This window comes from Arachis hypogaea, chromosome 19 (genome assembly GCF_003086295.3).
Source record: "Arachis hypogaea cultivar Tifrunner chromosome 19, arahy.Tifrunner.gnm2.J5K5, whole genome shotgun sequence".
Classification (NCBI taxonomy): Eukaryota; Viridiplantae; Streptophyta; class Magnoliopsida; order Fabales; family Fabaceae; genus Arachis; species Arachis hypogaea.
The window spans coordinates 152,547,930-152,569,903 of record NC_092054.1 but is presented as its reverse complement, the minus strand read 5'-3'; the positions used below and the strand labels follow the sequence as shown (position 1 = coordinate 152,569,903).

Below are 21,974 nucleotides of genomic sequence, written 5' to 3'. Positions count from 1 at the left end.
AATTGATGTATTTTTTATTCTAAAATATATTTAAATGTATTTTGTTGATTGAATGAGTTAAAGTTTTAAATTTGTGATTCTTTAAAATTTCTTGTGTCATTTATCAAATATTTATATGTCATTTCTAACTAAATGATATGTTTTGTCATTACTAAATTGTAGTATTAAACTAGAAGAGGAAGGGAAAAAAAAAAGAAGAGGAGGAGGTATATTGACGAAGTGACAAATCTAAAAAATTTTGATAATGGGAGCAATATATATAATATAATAATAATTTTTATTATAAAAATACTATATGTATATAAAAATCAGTTATCAGACTATCCATTAACTATTATATATTTGTGTATAAATACATGTGTTATTTAACTTATTTTCAATATATATTTTGTATTTTAATATACGGGTGATTATTTTTTATATACATATAGCATGATTATTGTTATAATTATATTTTGTTATTGTAAAATATGATTAGTCTTCAAAATATATAATTTACAAACTAAAACACTAAAATAATAATTTAAATAATAACATATAATATAGAAGTCTATTTTTTAGGTTTTATATTTTAAAAAAATTGAATAATTTTTTTTAATAATATAATTAAAATATCTCTCTTTGTATATGTATCAATAACAATTATTTAAAAATTTACTTCTTATACAATTAGAAGTCAACTTTTATTAATATTCATAGTTAAAAAAGTTATTTCAATTAATGGAGCTTTTTAGGTTTTATATTTTAAAAAAATTGAATAATTTTTTTTAATAATATAATTAAAATATCTCTCTTTGTATATGTATCAATAACAGTTATTTAAAAATTTACTTCTTATACAATTAGAAGTCAACTTTTATTAATATTCATAGTTAAAAAAGTTATTTCAATTAATGGAGTTGCTGCAAAAAAAAAAAAAACTAAAATAATTTTAATAGAAGATAAATAATACTTTTTTGAATCAATTTTAAAAAAAATTAAAACACCGATCTCTTTAAATTGCGAATTGATAATTCTAATAGACATCTAATATAAAATTTTTAAATTTGACTATTAAATACTAAAAGTTGAATAAAAAATTATTATGAAATCAAATTTAATTATTTAATAGGACAAATAAATATTATTATTATGTATTATGTAAAAAAAAATTTAAATTGTAGTGAGGCATTTGCCCCACAACAATGATAATAGATCCGTCCTTGATTTTCAATTATGTAGAATTTATCAAAAAATAATACCAAAATTTTTTAGTCGTAACCCAATAAATTTTTAATTTTAACATTAAAATTTTATAACCGTAAGGTTTTTGTTAATAGGGTGAAATAATATTATAAAATTGTGGAAGAAAGAGAAGAAAAATTTTAAATCGTGTAAAATTTACCAAAAAATAACACTAAAATTATTTTATTGTGATACAAAATTGTTTATTTTAACAATTAACTTTGAAATAAGAATATGATATAACTTTTTATCGTTAAATGAGCAGAAAAAAATAAACAAAAAAAAAATAATAATAATGATAACCAAGGAAAATATGAAGAAGAATAAAAAGAAAAAAAAGTAAGAATATATAAATAAAAAAATGAAAAAAAAAACGCATTCGGAGAAAATAAAAAAAAATTCACGCACTTGCCCGACTAAAAATGGTTATAATATAATCACTTAGTTGGATTTAGGTAGAAAATAAAGCTTTTTCGAAACGATGGTACCAATCAATATGCCATTTTGATCAGAAATTCGATTGCTTTCGTTGATTTGGTTTGAAATATTTAACAGTTTTACTATTTTCAATGCGACAAAAACATGGCCGCATAAGTACAAAATCGACTTTATAATATCACTATATTCCATTTTAAATAAATCTACTATTTTTTTAATTATATCACGATGATAAATAAAATAACAACAATAAATCAATAATACTCTATTTCACTAGACAGAGTTAATTATGTAGATTAAATGATGATAAGTGCGAAAAAAATATAATTAAATAAAATTACTATTAAAATTTGTAAAATTTAAAAATATAAGATTGTACCAATATTTTATCTTTTTAAAAAATAATGTCATCGAGAAAATTTTAAAAACTTTTTTTTTGAAAGTTCAAAAAAATTACAATATAAATAAAAAAGAGTTTAACTAATATATACTCTGACATATAATAACTTATCGTTAATAAAATTTTTTAAATATTTTATTTTAATGAATGTAAAATAAATATATTAAAATTTAAATTTTTTATATTTTTAATAAAAAAATTTATTTTATAATCTTAACATGTGTTTTTAGGATACAAAAAATACATGATAGATAAACTCAATAATAAAAAATACTAATGAACAAGTAATTTATTTTAAAAAAATTTTAAGAACCTTCTCTTTCTTTTGAAAGCTCAAAATAATAATGTCATCTTAAACAGTTACATGTTTTTTTATTATTTATCTATTTTAATTTCCAACCTAATCTAAAGTGCTTGTACTTCTTTCAGATTAGCCTTATCTTTATTCATAACATACATCTTTAAATTTAAATTTATAGATTGTGATTTTATTTAATTTCTTTTGAATTTGTTTTTCTGCTTAAGTGTTTAAACCTTCTGTTATAAATAAAGATAAGATTACCTCCGATCCAATCATTCTATTTATTGATTAACTGGTTCGACTAATTGAATTGTGGTTCAACAAATTTTTTTTTCAATTTTATAATAAAAAAATATAATTAAACACAATAGCTGCTCTAGTAGTAGACTGAGCAAACGCAAGGAGAATTATATATGGGCTAGACTTTGGAAAGAACATGGAAAAAAAAAAAAAAAAAAACAATGAAGGGAGGATGAAGAGGATCAGCATTTATTTGAAATATATTTTTATTTTTATAATTTTTATTTTTTTTATTTTTTGGTGACTTTTTATTTTTTTTATTTGGTAACCCTAAAGCAATAACGCTTTTTTTTAGATTTTATAAAAATAGTCGATTTTCAATTCGACTCAACCGATTAATTTTGTGGTTTGTCAATAATTTTTATTAGGTATTTGTTACGGTATGATGATAAATTCATACGTACCGATACGTTTAAAATATGGATAAATAATAACAATTTACGTGGAATTTATTTTCCACATCAATATTTAATTTTTAATTTTTTAAATATATATTATATCACTACTTTTACTAATACACCCCTTTAATTAAATAAAAATAAAAAAAATATTTTTTATTTAATTTTATAAAAGTTTTAAACATCCTTCTTTTATTTGATTAGATAAAAATATCTTTTTAAATTAACGAAATTTTAAAATTCAATTAATCTTAATTTTATAGTTTCAAATAATTTAAACAACAAAATAAAAACATATTAAAAAAACAAAAAATCAAAATTTCTTCATCTTCTCCAATTTCTCTAATCATTCGTGCCCTCCTCTAAGCAAAACATATCAAAGAAACAAAAAATCAATCGTTTTTCATCTTCTTCAATTACCCCTCTAAAGCAAAGTAGTGAAAATCTCAAACCAAAACCCTAGGTTCTTCGCCGCTGCCTGCATCACAAGCTTTATCATCGCCTAAAGTGTTTGATCTAACATAGCCCCTCACATCTTGCATGTTTGATTTAAGAGCTGGTGTGGAGCTCAAATGCGACATGTGCCCAGCCTCTTTAGACGTAGAACCTTTGCTTGTATGGCCAATGTTAAGGCTTAATCGACGAAAAGGTGAAGAGCTTCTTGACTTTTCAGGCATTACTTTCGGGTCTGATCCCTGGTGAGGCTCATTTGCAGATGAAGCGGTCCTATGGGACGGCGGCAACAAAGAACCTAGGGTTTTTGTTTGCGACTTTCACTGTTTTGTTTCAGAAGAGTAATTGGAGAAGATGAAAAACGATCGATTTTTTGTTTTTTGATATGTTTTGCTTAGAGGGGGCACGAATGATTAGAAAAATTGGAGAAGAAGAAGAAATTTTGATTTTTTGTTTTTTAATATGTTTTTGTTTTGTTATTTAAATTATTTGAAACTATAAAATTAGGATTAATTGAATTTTAAAATTTCGTTAATTTAAAAGGATATTTTTGTCTAATCAAATAAAAGAAGGATGTTTAAGACTTTTTTATAAAATTAAATAAAAAATATTTTTTATTTTTATTTAATTAAAGGGGTGTATTAGTAAAAGTGGTAATATACTATATATTTAAAAAAACAAAAATTAAATATTGATGTGGAAAATAAATTCCACGTATATTGTTATTATTTGTCCATATTTTAAACGTATTGGTACGTATAAATTTATCATGATTACCATAACAAACACTTTTTATTATAAAAGATTTTTAATGTAATTCGAATCACACACTTTTTCTATTCTCAATTGGATAGATCAATTCAAATTCATTTTTAGAATAATGATTATATAAAATTAAATCGAATTTAGTTTGTATTTTTTTTATTTCTATTTTCATTTTTTTTTATTTTCAATTTTTTATTAAAAAAATGAGAACAAAACAAAATTTCATTGTTTTTATGATTTTTTCCACAAAGTTTTAATAACAAACTATCAAAATAAAATAAAAAATAAACCTACTCTAACATTTTTAGGAAAGTTAAAGAATGGAATAAAATTATTAAAGAACGAACAAAAATATTTCTTTATCCATCGTCCAAAAAATTATTATTTTATTATATTTCAAATTAAGAGGGGTTCATTTTTTTCTATATAAAAAAATTATAGTGTAATGCAATGAAATAGAGGTGTGTAAAAAATTTTCGTTGTTATAGTGTCAGTATAAATTACAACTTGCGTTTTATCCTTTTTTATTGTATTTTTTTTGTCAAAATGACCAAACGCAGCCTACGTTTTATTCTTTTTAAAGTTTTCAATTTTTTTTTGTTATATCCTTTAGACCTAAACACAGCCTGTGTTTATGGATGGGCAATTTTTCTTTTTTTTTAAAACTCCAAAATACGACTCATTTTTTTCATTATAGATTTAGTATAGGTGTTATCTAATAGAATGAATGCATGAGAAATATTTTCACTGCTATGGAGGTTGATCAAAACGTAGGTTACGTTTAGGTTTGTTTTAATTTATTTTATTTTATTGTTTTGAGAGAAAAGGACAAACGCAGCATGCATTTTGTTTTTTCATAACGTTTTATTTTTTTTTAATTTCCTTTAACTCAATCGTAGGCCACGTTTTGTTGTTGATATAAAAAAAAAATTTTGAAAGTAACCAAACGTATGTTGCGTTTTACTTTTTGGTGGCAGCTTTTCCATAAATGCAGGTTGCGTTTTATGGGCTGTTAACTTTTTTTTGGAGAAACTAAAAACGCATATTGCGTTTTGTTTAAAAAATAATAATTTAAAGAAGGGTTCAGCCTATAAATACGAAGCAACACTCTCATTCAGCTTGCCTTGCTCCATTTCTACTCATTGTATTCTTCTTTCTTACACATATGTGGTAGTTCTGAGTTTTTTTGGCAGTCAAGTGTATCAAAAAAATCGGATTAGGTGAGGTTGCAGTTATGGAAAATATTGCAAATTTGCGAGTATATTATAACGGTGAGATTATACCAAACACACATGAGGGAGTAACTTTTGTTTGTGAATGTCCGTTGTCATTTGCTATTCCATGTACCATGAGTTTTGTAGAGTTGCAAAATGGACTTTGTAATAACATTCAAAGCCACATTTCGAAAAGGGTGAGCAACATTTTATACAGGAATCCTGTACAAGTATTTGGTGGGCTGATACAGTTTCAAACGATGTCCATCACTGATGATGCCAGTATGCAGCAGATGTTATGTACTTATCAACAAACCCGATTTCATGTGCCGATGATAGAGCTGTACGTTGAGTTCGAACAACAGTCAGAGTTGGGCGCGGTCGAGGAGGGTGTCAATGTTGATGAGCTCGGAGATATAGGTTGGGAAGAAGATAATAATGACAGTGAAGAGGAATTCGAAGCTAACTATGAAGTCGATGACGAAAACGATGACGGAGACTTGGTAGGCAATCCGGCGGTGCAAAATGAAGCAAATGCGATTGTAAGCCAGCACCCTTTTAGTGTTCCGTCTTTTATGCGGACTCTAGATCTCGAAGCCACGCATGCCCCGGAATTTCCTGAGTATGCGAATACGGGTATGTTTTGATTATTAACTCAAGTTTTGTATAGTGCTTATTTTATTTGCCTTGTATGACTGATGGTGGTGCGCATGTCGTAGGTGAAGGCAACGTTGCGGTGGAAGATGGCGAGTTTAGGGTCGGAATGGAATTTGGTTCGAGAGAGTCGGTGATATCTGCAATCAAAAGCTACACCATCTCTAGAGGAGTTGATTACACTGTGTATGAGTCTGAGCCGCAGACATTCTATGCGAAATGCAAGGGGTATGGTGCAGGGTGCGACTGGCTTATCCGAGCTAGCTTGATTCGAAAAAAGGCTTGTTGGGAGATCAGGAGATACAATGGCAAGCACACGTGCACCGTGGGCATGATTTCACAAGATCATGCCAAGTTGGACTCGGACACAATTGCAGATGCCATTAGGCCGTTGGTTGAAGCAGACCCCTCGATAAAGGTGAAGTCTATTATTGCAGAAGTCCAAGGCAGGTTCAACTACACTGTGAGTTACCGGAAGGCTTGGTTGGCAAAGCAGAAAGCTGTCGTAAAAGTTTTCGGTGATTGGGAAGTTTCTTACCAGACTCTGCCAATATGGTTGAAAGCAATGACAGTGAAGATGCCAAGGTCTCGTGTTCAAATTAAAACACTCCCCGTTTATCGTGAGAGTGAGGAGATTCTGGGTGTAAGAGTTCTGCACCGCGTTTTTTGGAGCTTCTATCCGTGTATTGTAGCATTCAGACACTGCAAGCCACTGGTGCAAGTTGATGGCACGCACCTGTATGGAAAATATAAAGGTGCACTTCTGGTAGCGGTTGCACAAGATGGGAATCAAAACATTGTGCCTATTGCATTTGCGATTGTCGAGGGCGAGACAGCAGACGCATGGGAGTTTTCCTAACCAATTTGCGGAGATATGTTGTTACCATTGATGGTGTGGGTATTATTTCAGACCGCCATACCTCCATCGACGCTGCAATAGCTCGCAGTAACGGTGCATGGTCACCACCAAGGGCGTGGCACATGTACTGCATCAGGCACATCGGGTCCAACTTCTTAAGGAGGTTCAAGGCTCCATATTTACATAAACTCGTGGTGAACACAGGTATTTCAACTCACTGTTATGGTTCTATTCATAGTAAATTTCTGGCATCTGCTTATGATTAAATGGTTTGTTCTACAGGCTATTCTAGGACGGAGCAGGAGTACAACAAAAACTACCAAAGGCTTAAAGAGCGGGGTGAGGCATATACTCAATGGTGCGATGAGATCGGTGTTGAGAGATGGGTGTTGGCATTCGATGGTGGTCATCGTTGGGGACATATGACGACAAACTTGGTAGAGTGCATAAATTCTGTCCTGAAGGGTGCACGCAACCTTCCAGTGACTGCCCTTGTCCGGTCAACTTTCTATCGGCTGAATGAGTTGTTTACTCGGAAGAGTACCGAGGCTCATGAGCGTCTCCGCAACGGATTCACGTATTCAGAATTTGCAACGAAGAGAGTTGAGGAAAGCTTTCGACGTGCAGGAAACGTTGTGGTCAACCGGTTTGACAGGTGCAATGAGATGTTTGAGGTTCGCGAAATGCAAGATGGTACCATTTACACGGTCAACCTTGCGCAACGACACTGCGACTGTGGCCATTTCCAGGTCGAGCGACTTCCATGTCGCCACGTGCTTGCATGTTGCGCCAATCAGCGTCTCGACTGGCAAGTGTACGTAAACGATGTGTACAAGATGTCTGAAATTTGAAAGGTTTACAGAGGCGAGTTTGTTCCGATGGGTGACCCATCTACATGGGATAGATACGAAGGAGCGAAGGTGATCGCCAACTGGACATTGAGGCGCGCGACGAAAGGTAGACCGAAGTCCACCCGCTACTTGAATGAGATGGATTCACGTGAGATGCGTGGTCCTCGCCGGTGCACTATATCTGGACGCGAGGGACATAGCTGCAGCCGATGTCCTCAGCGCGCAGGTCCAAGCTCCGCTGAAGGTCATTAGTGATTAAACTTTTCATTGTAACTTTGTTATGACCTACTTCACGATTATATGTAACTTTTTATGTAATATCGTCATGTATTTTAACCTAGTTAACAATTTATAATAAATAAAGTTTTTAATCTCGTTATGATAAATAAAGTTTTTAACCTAGTTAACATTTTTTAGACTTACACGGGTACAAAGCTAAATATGTCATAATAATAATTACTGAACATAATCATCTAAATATGTCATAATAATAATACTGAATACGAATGTCGAATACTGCGGGACATATGTCGGGTCCTGAAACTGCTGAACATATGCAGGGTCCTGAAACTGCTGGGCATATGCCGGGTCCTGAAACTGCTGGGCATATGCCGGCATCTAAAGCTGGTGCTCATGCGCCTGGACTTGATAGTGGTGCTCATATGCCGGCACCTAATTAACAAGTAATACTAATTACTGATAACTATTTATAAACCTAATAACCATAATACTAGGAATTAAAAACAATACCTGTTCCTGTTGCTCATGAGGCGGGACTCCCTGGTGAGGGCCAGCTGGTTCTTCCTGTTGCTGCTGTGGTTCATCGGCGCCAATCTCTCCGCCTGGAACTCTATCTGACAGTCGCAGGTGAATCCCATACTGCTGCGTGTACCAGTCGTAGTACACTGGGAGAGGATGGAAGTCAATAATCTCCTCGCCTAGCTGCAATGTGTTATAGCGGTCAAATGTCCATCTGTTAACCCATTGACTGTAAATCTGTCCCCAGTAATGGTTCTGTGCTCCTGTCAGCCGCTTACAGTGATCACGACCAAGGTTGAACGCGGGGCCTGGTGGTAGCTGCTGCATCCCGAACTGTCGTCTGACCCGATCTGTTGCGTGCCATTCTATGCACTCGAATGACACTAAAGGCGACTGAGTGGAGCATATGAACATATGGGGTTCGAGGCCATCCGGAATCCCCACTCCCATATATGGCCGCCATATAAACTACATAATAGTTACCAAGAGGTTGATTAGAAAAACTATTCTTCTGAATAAAAACATTGGACATTAATGGTACAACTTACGTCGTTAATTCCCATGTCGTCGAGACCTCGCCTAAAATGCGTAATGGGCCGCCGTATATATCTCGTATGTCGGCGCCAATGACTCCACCTAACGAAAACATAATAACATTATTAATAAGAACAAAATAATAATAATAATAATAATAATAATAATAACAATATGAATAAGCTTAACAATAATAATAACAATAACAACAACACTAAAAGCCAATACCGTCGCGCTAGTGGAACACCAATATTGCCGAGTTGATCGCGGGGTATAGGTGCCAGGAATGGCATATGCTCCCACGCCCAAACAAAAAGCAGTATCAGTGGGCCATCCATTTTCTTGCAGTTGTATCGTGAGGCACGACACGACGATCTGTATAGGTGTGCCAGACTGGCTGCTCCCCAACTATACCCTGAAATCCGGTGGAAATCCCTAAGTAGCGGTAGAAACTTCGAGTTCAGTGAAACGGTCGACTTATCCGGAAACACAACTGTACCGAGCATGCAGAAAATGTGCGCTCGGACGTACCGCTCGAGAGACTCCTGAGTATCACACGGCTCGGTGTCTCTGCACCGCCGGACCCAAGCAATATTAACCTTTCCCAACACGTGATCGTCTGGACCGGACTCCCGACCAAAACACGCAATGCAGTTCTCCACCAAAAACTGGTGGCTGCTATCTGATCTACCCGTAACAGCATCCCCATTAATCGGGAGACCAAGAATATAGCTCACATCTTCCAGTGTTACCGTCACTTCACCGACCGAAAGATGAAACGTGTGAGTCTCCGGCCTCCAGCGTTCCACCAAAGCACTCAGTAGTGCAGAATGACCTCTCATTTCGCCCACTCGCAAAACATGTTGAAAACCAGTCAATGCCAATGTCGCTACAGCTACCTCATTCAACGTATCTGGCGGATCCAGTTTTCTGGGCAACAAATTTCTGATAGCCTGCAAAAAAATGATAATTATTAAATTCTAAACAATACCGGTTAAAACATAATAATAATAAACTGTTAAAAAATCACGAATATTTGTCTACTATTTATTTAACAGTATTATTAATTATTAAAAATTAATAGTAACTTTTTCTCACTATCATAACTAGTATTATAAAATAATCATAATAACACTCTAATTATAATAATAGTTATCCAAATATAACAATAATAACAATAATAATAACCATTTATTATAATAACTATAACCTACAAGGCTTGTTATTATTAACATACAGTATTAATTATTATTACAAAATATTACTGAAAAAAACCATTTATTATAATATCTATAATAATAATTTTTTTCCAACGTAAATATTATTAACAAAACCGTTTACTGTTGATGACAGTATTATTATTATTATTATTACTATCATAAAATATAATAGTAAATCACTAAAAAATAATAATTTATTACACATTATTCTTATTAAATATTATTAATAAATTATTTTCATTAACAGATCCACTATAATAATAATAATAATAATAATAAAGAGATTAATTTATTAGAATATCATAATTAGAGAACAAAATCAGAAAAATATCAAAGAGGATTAGAAAAAAATCAATGTAATTTATTAGGATATTATTCTATAATGAGTGTACTCTTAGCGTACTTTTGGTCTATATATTGATAAGAACTTTGTAATCACAAATGAGAAATATGAATAAAAATAATACTTTTTTAAATAATTCTTCGTTTCTTTCCTAAACTCTTTGTACCATGGTAACATAATTTGCCTAATAATAATAATAATAATAATAATAATAATAATAATAATAATAATAATAATAATAATAATAATAATAATAATAATAATAATAATGGTATTAAAAAATTTAAGACGTAACGCAAAATTAATAATAACATAATATTCATCATAATAATATTAATAACTTCAATACTACTAATTACAACACAAATAAATAAAATTTAAATAAATTTATATATTTATTGTTAAATATTTAAAAAATTTACTTACAAAATGGGGATGATCCAAATACTCAATAATATGATCTTCTGATTTGGTATAATCACGCACCATTTTTTTTCCTATACCATACCATGTAGCTCTTCTTCACCGAGCTGATTCACATCTCTTTCACTCTCCTCCAACTATTTCTTTGGTAATGAGTTTGCTTCAGTAACTATGCTTCTTCAATCTGCGTTTCTCACTTATAAGGACCCAGCTGAACCCCTCCCAAAACACGTGGCATGCATGCATGTATGGAGCCTGCAAAACGCAACCAGCGTTTTGCTCTGGTTCACTTACAAACGCATTCTGCGTTTTGCTCAGTTCAAAGTTGGTCAAGCTTTGGTCCTGTCGGCATGCAGGACACGTTTCAATTTCTTGTTCCATTTCCACGCCAATCGCAGCCTGCGTTTTGCAGGGCCTACAATTTTCTGTTTCTTGTTCCTGCAAAATGTTACCTGCGTTTTGCAGGTCTCTGATCTTCACAGGTCCACATTTATGGATATCACCCCATGCATCCATTTATCTGCACTACACCATTCTGTTATCCATTTTGAAATTAATTTCCGCCAAAATGCAACTGTGTTTTTAATGTGTCAGAAGGTTTTTTTTTTAAGTTTCGAAATGCAGGTTGCGTTTTGTGTAGAAAAAAATATTTTAATCGAGAGTCTTACCTATAAGTACGAAACGAGACTCATCCGAAGTTCATCACTTCACTTATATTCCTATTACTCTTTCTTTCATATATCTCATACTTGTGAATTTTTTTTGGCATTTAGTAGTGTCAAAAAAGTCGAATTAGGTGAGGTTGTGATTATGGAAGGTATTGCAAATGTGCGAGTGTATTATAACGGTGAGATTAAACTAAACACACATAAAGGAGTGACTTTTGTATGTGAATGTCCGTTTTCATTTGCTATTATTCCATGTACCATGAGTTTTGTAGAGTTGCAAAATAGTCTTTGTGAGAACATACAAAGTCACATTTCGAAAAGGGTGAGCAACATTTTGTACAGAAATCATGTACAAGTATTTGATAGGCTGATACAGTTTCAACTAATGTCCATCACTGACGACGCATGCATGCAGCAGGTGTTCTATATTTATCAACAAACCCAATTTCACATGCCGATGATAGAGTTGTACGTTGAGTTTGAATAGCATACGGGGATGGATGCGGTTGGCGACGATGTCAACGTTGATGAACTCGGGAATATAGATTGGGAAGAAGATAACAACAACAGTGAAGAGGAGTTTGAAGCCAACTATGAAGTCGATGACGAAAACGATAATGGAGACTTGGCAGGCAATCCGGCGGTATAAAATGAGGCACATGCGATTGTAAGTCAGAACCTCTTTGGCATTCCGTCTTTTATGCGGACTCTGGATCTCGAAGCCATCATGCCCCGGAATTTTCTGAGTATGCGAATATCGGTATGTTATCTTATGGTTATTAATTAAAGTTACCACTACCATTAATTTTATTTGCCTTGTCCAACTAACGGTGGTTCGCATGTCGCAGATGAAGGCAACGTTGCGACGGAAAATTGTGAAGTGTTAGAATGGACTTTGGTTCTAAAGAGTCGGTGATATCTGCAATCAAAAGCTACACTATCTCTAGAGAAGTTGATTACACTGTTTATGAGTTTGAGCCGTAGACATTCTATGCGAAATAGAAGGGTTATGGTGCAGGGTGCGATTGGCTTATTCAAGCTAGCTTGATTCGAAAGAAGGGGTGTTGGGAGATCAGGAGATACAATGGCAAACACATGTGTACCAAGGGCACGATTTCACAGGATCATGCCAAGTTGGACTCAGACACAATTGCAGATGCCATTAGGCTGTTGGTTGAAGCAGACCCGTTGATAAAGGTGAAGTCTATTATTGCAGAAGTTCAGTCCAGGTTCAACTACACTGTAAGTTACTGCAAGACTTGACTGGTAAAGCAGAAATCTGTCGCAAAAGTTTTCGGTGATTGAGAAGTTTCTTAACAGACTCTGCTAGTATGGTTGAAAGCAATGACTGCAAAGATGTCAAGGTCTCGTGTTCAAATAAAAACGCTCCCTGTTTACCGTGAGAGTGAGGAGGTTCAAGGTATAAGAGTTCTCCATCGCATTTTTTAGAGCTTCTATCCGTGTATTGTAGCATTCAGGCACTGCAAGCCACTAGTGCAAATTGATGGCACACACCTGTACGAAAAATATAAATGTGCACTTCTAGTTACGGTTGCACAAGATGGGAACCAAAACATTGTGCCTATTGCATTTGCGATAATCGAGGGTGAGACGACAGACGCGTGGGAGTTTTTCCAAACCAATTTGCGGAGATATGTTGTTACCATTGATGGCGTGGACATTATTTATGACTGCCATAACTCCATCGACGCACAATAGCTTGTAGTAACGGTGCATGGTCACCACCAAGAGCGTGACACATGTTCTACATCAGACACATCGGGTGCAACTTCTTAAGGAGGTTCAAGACTCCGTATTTGCATAAACTTATGGTTAACACAGGTATTTGAATTCGCTGTTATGGTCCTATTAATAGTAATTTTGTGACATCTGCTTATGATTAAATGGTTTGTTTAACAGGCTATTATAGGATGGAATAAGGGTACAACAAAAACTACAAAAGGCTTAAAGTGTGGGGGTGAGGCATCTACTCAATAGTGCGATGAGATCGGTGTTCAGAGATGGATGTTGGCATTCGACGGGGGTCATCGTTGGGGACATATGAAAAACTTGGTAGAGTACATAAATTCTGTCCTGAAGGGTGCACGCAACCTTTATGTGACTGCCATTGTTAGGTCTACTTTCTATCGGCTAAATGAATTGTTTACTCGAAAGAGCGTCGAGACTCATGAGCGTGTCTGCAACGGATTCACGTATTCAAAATTTGCTACCAAAAGAGTTGAAGAAAGCTTTTGACGTACAGGAAACATTATCGTCAATCCGTTCGACAGGCGCAACGAGCTGTTTGAGGCTCACGAAATGAAAGATTGTTCCATTTACACTGTCAACCTTGCGTAACGACACTGCGATTATAGCCATTTCTATGTCAAGAGACTCCCATATCACCACGTTCTTGCATGTTACGCTAACCAGCGTCTTGATTGGCAAGTATATGTGCATGACGTATACAAGATGTCTGAAATTTGTAAGGTGTACAGAGGCGAATTTGTTCCGATGGGTGACCCATCTACGTGGGATAGATATGAAGGAGCGAAGGTGATCGCCAATTGGACATTGAGGCGCACGACAAAAGGAAGACCGAAGTCAACCTGCTACTTGAATGAGATGGATTCGCGGGATATTCGTGGTCCTCGCGGTGTACTGTATGTGGACGGGAGGGACATAGTCGTAGCTGATGTCCTCAGTGCGCAGGTCCAAGATCTGCCGGAGGTCAATAGTGGTTAAGCTTTTTATGTAATTTTTTATGTAACTTCGTTATCTATTTTAAACTAGTGTGTAAGATTTTTATGTTATTGCGCAGTTTATTTATGTATGCGTTAAACACTGAATAATAAATAAATATTTAGATTAAAAGTGCAATAGGCTAATCTCAAACAGAGTTATACGAGAACAAAGCTAAATATAGAATAAGAATACGAGAACAAACAGCAATATCTAAATATACAATACGAGATACAACACTGAAAACAAAGCTAAACTTGAGCAATACAAGATAAACTACAACAGACTACTTCCTCGGCGCCTTCTTTGAATACAAAGTGGGTGTAGTTATCCGGTGGCGCAGTTTGTGTCCGTAAATTATACGGATGACCCTGAGACACACCGACATCCAAACCACCGCCAACGTCAGAAGCACCGACATCTGGCATGCTCGCATCGCCAGTGTCGTACAAACCGAAACCACTCATCCCCGGAGCATTCGCTCCACCATAATCATACCAGTGCTGAAGGTCATGTCCCAAAAATCTCTCTTCCTGTTGGGTATTCATTCAAATCGAACAACTTGGTACGCGGTGGTGCGGAAGGACAAGGATGATCTACATGACCCGACGATTGATCCATGTCGAAGTCACTGGCATGACCTGATGTGGCGTGACGACCAGCAGACTGCTGAGAAACAGTAGGCCCTTGCTACTTTGGCGACAGAAATAGATAATCTATATCCCTCAAGACCTGAGACAAGCTGATGGTGTCAGATCCACCCAACAGACTAAACTAATCATCTGTGATCTGAAGGGTTCAGCTGCCTGATGTGGTTGTGGTTCCGGTATGTACGGTTCTTGCTGCTCATATGCTAGCCATTGCTGATGTTGCTCATATACCGAAAACTGTTGCTATTGGCTGTAGGCCGGTGCCTGAAACTGCTGGGCTTATGCTGGCTCTTGAAATTACTGCTTATATGCCGGCATCTGATATTGGTGGTCATATGCTGGGACCTGAAAGTGGTGCTAATATGCCGGAACCTAGTTAATAATTAATAATAATTAATAACAATTAATAAACCTAAAAAATAAAAATTAATAATAATTAAATATGGTAAAAATAATAATAATAATACCTGAAATTGCTGCTCATGAGGGGAAACTTGTTGCTGAGGTCCAACTGGTTCTTCCTATTATTCCTGTTGTTCATTCCTGCCAGCCTTTTCACCTGTAACTCTATCTGACAATTGTAGGTGATGCCCGTACTACTGTGTGTACCACTTGTAGTACACCGGGAGAGGATGAAAGTCAAAAATCTTGTCCCCTAATTGTAGTGTGTTATAACGGCCAGATATCCACAAGTTAACCCACTGATTGTTCCTGCCTCTCCAGTCATAGTTCTATGGTCCTGTCAACCACCTGCAATGATCACAACCAATCTCGAATGCCGGGTCAGGTGGAAGCTATTGCAGCCCAAACTGTCGTTTAACTCGGTCTGTCGGGTCACTCTATACACTTGAATGACACATGACGACTTTGTGGAGCACATAAGCAAATTTACAGTGAGGTACTCTGGAACATCCACTCCCATATACCGCCGCCATATAAACTGCACATTAGAAACCACGAGGCCAATTAGTAAAATTATTATTCTAAATAAGCAGCCTAACATAAATGGTTAAAACTTACATTGTCGACTCCCATGTCATCAAGTCCTCGCCTAAAATGCGCAGTAGGCTTCAATGTATATCTTGTATGCCAGTGCCAATGACTCTACTTAAACAAAATAGAATGGTTGCAACAATAACAATAACAATAACAATAACAATAACAATAATAATAATAATAATAATAATAATAATAATAATAATAATAATACCATCGCGCAAGTGGAACACCAGGATCAACGAGCTGATTGCGGGAAATAGGCGCCAAGAACGACATATGCTCCCATGCCCAAACAAAAAGTAGTAAGAGTGGCCCATCCATCTCTTTGCAGTTGTATCGTGATGCACGACACAACAATCTGTATAGATGTGCCAGACTGGCTGCACCCCAACTGTATAGTGGAATCCAGTGAAAATCTCGAAGTAGAGACAGAAACTTCAAGTTCAATAAAGTGGTAGATTTATTCATAAACACAGCCGTTCCGAGCACGCAAAAAATTTGAGCTTGGACGTACCGCTCAATGGACTCCTGCGTGTCACACGGTTCGATGTCTCTGCACTGCCGGATCCATCCAAGATTTACCTTACCCAAAACGTGATCGTGCAGACTGGGCTCCCGACCAAAACAAGCAATGCAGTTCTCCACTAAAAACTGATGACTGCTGTCTGTTCTACCTATGACGGGCTCCCCATTAACCGGGAGGCCAAGAATAAGTGTCACGTCTTCCAGTGTCACCGTCACTTTGCCGAATGGAAAATAAAATGTGTAGGTTTTCGGCCTCCATCGTTCCACTAAGGCAATCAGGAGTGCAGAATGGCCTCTCATTTCGCCTACTCGTGAAATGTGTTGAAACCCATTAAATACCAGTGATATTGCAGCTATCTCAATAAAGGTCTCTAGCAGATCTAATTTTTTAGGCAACAAATTCCTGATAGCCTGCAAAAAGAAAAATAATAATTATTAATATTACTTCATAATTATAATTAATGCTAACAATAATATTAATAAAAATATTAATACTTTTCTTAATAACAAGGAACAACTATATCTATCACAATAATAATGACGATAATAGTAAATTTTTAATAATAACATTTAATAATATATTCAAAAAATAATAATAACAATATAATGATAATAATAACAACAATAATGTACTAACAGTATTATAAAAAACTATTATTATTATCATAAACATTATTATAAATATTTAATAATATACTAATTATAACATTAACTACTCCCATAAACCAAAAACAATAATAATAATAATAATAATAATAATAATAATAATAATAATAATAATAACCACGTTACTAATAATAATAATAACAATAATAATAATAATAATAATAATAATAATAATTTATTAAACAGTATTATTATTATCATAAAAGATAATAAATTATTAAATAGTACTATTTATTATTAAAAAATAATAATAAATTATTATTCTTAGTTTCTTACCATCAACAATATTATAAAAAATTTAGTAATAATAATAATAATAATAATAATAATAATAATAATAATAATAATAATAAAATTAATAATAAAATTATTAGTTAAAACATAAATAAAGAACATAGAAATAAATATATTTATTTATCATAAAATTAAAAAAAAAATACTTACCTCAGATGATCCAGATATTCAATAATGTGTTCTTGAGGTAAGATAAAATCACGAACCATTTTTTCTTCCTCCCTCACAGAAGCCCTAAACCTTTACTGTATTCTTCTTCCTCCCACACTTACCCCCTTTCACCCCTCAACGCAAACCCTTTCACTCTCAAAACACTGTCACCGTATAAGTGAAATTGTAACTTCTTCCCAGCCTGCATTTTGCTTTTAAAGACCAGCTACATCACTCTCCTCAACACGTGTCATGCATGCAAGGGGGGAGACTGCCAATCGCAACCTGCGATTTGCCTGTCCCGCCTACCCAACACAACCTGCATTTGGAGGATTTCTAAGTTGGTCAAAGTAGCAGGTCATGTCTGCATGCAAGGAGTTGGAACACATTTCGAGACTTCGTTGTCCCTCCTTGCCAAACGCAAGTTATGTTTTGCAGCTGCATGCAGCTTTTGCTTTTTCAATTCCAGTCAAAACATAACCTGATCTACATATGTGAATTACACATCATACAATAATACACTTGAAGATCACCATTTTTGCTTCCATTAATAAATTAATTGCCATAGGAAAGGGGTTGTCAAGAGAAATTCAAAGTCATAAAACGTTAAAACTTTTTATTGTTGTTACTTTCTTTGCCACGGAATTAAGCCCAATTTATAGCATTTTACTCCACTATAGAATAGTCATGTGATCAAGCATTATTGAAAATAATTGAATATCAACTCCAACCATTGGGTATGTTTCTTTCTATTGGTTGATTATTTAGGATAAATTTTTATGAGTAGTTTGGTTTTGAAATCTATTATGCATGATGAGGAATTGTGTAAAGGGGAATATGATGGAGAGTGGTGATATAATTTCTGGATTAATGGTCAAATTAGTCATTGAAACACGATCGTTACTTTTGTTCTCGAAAATTTTTTTTAATCAAATTAATTCTCAAAAAATTTAACATTAATTACATTTGTCCTTCTGTTTATGGGCTAATAGTTTTCGTTAATGGTGGTACACATCGTTAACTGACAGGTATGTTAATAGCTGTGTATCCAGTTGGAAGCTGTCAAGATATGTTCACTATATTATGTAAAAATAGTTCATATCCCCATTTTATAAACCATAATCCCTAAAATGGATGAAGACATTAATCCATCTTGATGAGTGGTGTTGCAGTGGTGCAAAAGCATTATCCAGATTTAGAAGCCACGATGCGGAGCGCCGGTGGAGGACGAAGTGGTGGGTTGTCACCACAATCTCTCGGTAGCTTTGGTTCTAGCTCCTCCATGTGAAGGAGAATGAACATGGGCAGAACCTGTTTTTGTGGGCTGAAAACTATGATTAAGAAATCTGGAAACACTAGAAAATTCAGGAAGGTTGTTTCACACTTGTCCAAGATATCGGGTGAGTTTAAATTGGTATGAACTATAGTTTCTTGAACCCCCTTCACCATTAATGTGAGATTCAATTTTTTTACTTGACATGTGCAAAAAGACAACCACTGTAACTACTTTAGTTGGGTAGATGATAATGAATATGAAGTTTTTGAAATTAAAAATGGTGGGACAGAAGCAGAGTTTGAAGTTGAGAGTGACTATAAAAATTGGAAAGTGAAACTAGGTTGGAGAATGGGTAGTTTGGAAGTTGAAGTCAGAGTAGTTAACATCTTGCTTATTTTCATGTTTGCCCTAGTAATAGTGCTTATGTTAGTGGTTACGGCACTTAGTATGTCATTTCTGAGAAAGTAAAATATTTATAAAAGTATTGGTGATCTTGTTATTTTGTTGGATCTTGTTAAAAGTATTAGTGAAAATTAGTAAATGAGGTTGGACATTTTTTTCTATCCATTAACAATCATGCAACCTGCATTTTTGTGACATTATTTTAACCAATTTTTACACAACTCTAGAAATAAATAAATAAAAATAACACTTAATCACTCATAGTATAAATTAAGTCTAATCATATGTATTGAAATCGAAGCATTTGCATGTCCATATAAGCATGCTAACATAGTCTTCAAAATAATACCAATCCTATTAACCAAGTCTTCATAATATCAAGCATAAATTACCTAATTTCGGGCTATACAAAAATATAAACAAGGTTGTACAAAATACTTAGCAATATGTCTATAATGCATAAAGCTTCTAATCCTTAGCCCTTTACAAAATACATAATTCAGCCCCTAATACATCATAACACATCTCAAACATATTTGTCTTTCTTCCTCGGATGTTTGAACCCGGGAGTTGGCACAAAATTCATTAAGCTAGCTAGTTTCTTTGCAGTAACAGAACTGGTGCCCTTGATTGTTTCAGCCAAAACCGGAATTGTTGCAGCTGTAGCCGATTGTGGTGAGGTTGGGGTTGTTGCTTTTCCTTTAACAACATGAAGCTTTGGAGGCCTTGATCTCACTTTGTCCTGCATTTTATCATCATGACGGATAAAGTCAATTCACTAATCATATTCACATTATGGAACATTATAATTTATAACAAAAGGTAGATTACAAATAAAGTATCAACTTGGTTAGGAACAGATAAAGGTTGAGACTCTTATGTAACCGGAGTCCCTTTGGATTGGCCAAAGATAATCTCAGTTGGTGCATTTGAGTGTGCTGCTGGTGGATTGGTATGATCTTGAGCAGCAGGATCAATCGGGATTCCATTGTGTGTATGTTGAGCATTAGCATCAGCAGGGGCAGCAACTACTGCAAATTGAAGTTGCACCTTGCTTGTTCAGCAGTTTCATCTTGTTTCTTCACTTTGCACCATTTTCTGTTGTGTCCAAATTCACTACAATACAAGCATTGTATTGGGTTATACCTTCTGTTCATCCATGTCTTTGATCCAAGAGGTTGTTCATCTTTGTCCTTTCGCCTATTCATTGTGGGCCTACCCGACTTGGGTTTAACTGGAGGCAGAACTGGTGCTCTGTTTTTTCATATATCTTGCCCCTTTATTGGATTCATATTGAAGCAGTATATTCTTCTATACGCGTGCATTGTTAACCACTCATGACAATACTCCTCAGGCCTCTTGTCAAGATGAGTTAAAACAGATTAGCCCTCAAATGATAATGAGTTAAAACAATCCTCAAATGATCATCATTAAATCAGATTAGTTCTTAAAATCTTATTCATTAAGTTAAAAAAGTCCTTAAAAAACTTTTCAAAAATCAAAATGGTCATAACCTTTTGCCTATCTAAGATAAATGCCCAGCCATGCTGTCTGTCTCCAAGGTCATTGTAAAGAAGTTCCAAGAACCAACTCCAATTGTCTTTGTTCTCAATTTCCACTATTGCAAAAGCAATCACATATACGTAATTGTTAGCATCATGCCCACATGCAGCCAAAATCTGTCCCATGTAAATTGTTTAAAAATGCTCCATCCAATCCGATCAACGGTCTACACCCGGCTTTAAACCATTTCTTACAAGCGTCGAGGCACACATAGAATCTCTGAAACTGTGGAGGACTCTCAGGCATCGGAATCACTCCAACCTAAATTGTTAAACCCAGGCTAGTGGTGTACAGTTGATGGGCATAATACCAAATCAGGCCGTATTGTCAATCTCGTCTCCTTCAACAACCTTCCTAGCTTTCCTTAATGCCCTAGTGGTACATGTACTATTCAGCCGTATGCTACATTTTCTCATAAACCATGCATACACCTCTTTGTGCTTCATTATCGGGTGTTTTCTTAGTTTAGGAACAAGCTTCTTCAAAGTCCACTCCAGAATAGCAGCCCTATTATTCCTACTCTTAGGACATCAGGACATGTATGTTTATCCATGTAACCACCCTACCCCACGAGGCCTGTGATTCCTCATTATTTACAGCGTTTGCCGACGCGCATATGTTTATATATAACATAGATAACGAATTAAAATTAAAACACGTAGTGCTAAAATTTTTTTTAGTGCTTCTGAGTGACGAATCTTGGTAATTAGATAATTACCGCTACAGTTAATTTATTTCTTTTAAAATTAACTACCTCTTACTAATTTATAAGTAATGAATTAGTAGAGAAATTATCCTAAATGCGTTACCAACTATGAACCTAGTTTTTTCTTCCACTCTTTCAAAGTTACGGTTTTCTTTTCCTTTCCCTGGTTCAACCAAACCAAGCATCCCTTAATTAAG

The 21,974-nt window shown here is 34.5% G+C and overlaps 1 protein-coding gene across 1 annotated transcript; it reads left to right on the top strand.

Annotated features, from left to right (window-relative positions):
- Positions 1-5,753: 5,753 nt before the first annotated feature.
- LOC112779108 (uncharacterized) lies at positions 5,754-7,857 on the top strand. Its single transcript, XM_029295815.1, has 5 exons — positions 5,754-6,129; positions 6,213-6,266; positions 6,387-6,974; positions 7,058-7,210; positions 7,289-7,857. The coding sequence occupies exons 1-5, from the start codon at positions 5,754-5,756 to the stop codon at positions 7,855-7,857; spliced, it is 1,740 nt and encodes a 579-aa protein (XP_029151648.1).
- The last annotated feature ends 14,117 nt before the right edge of the window (positions 7,858-21,974 follow it).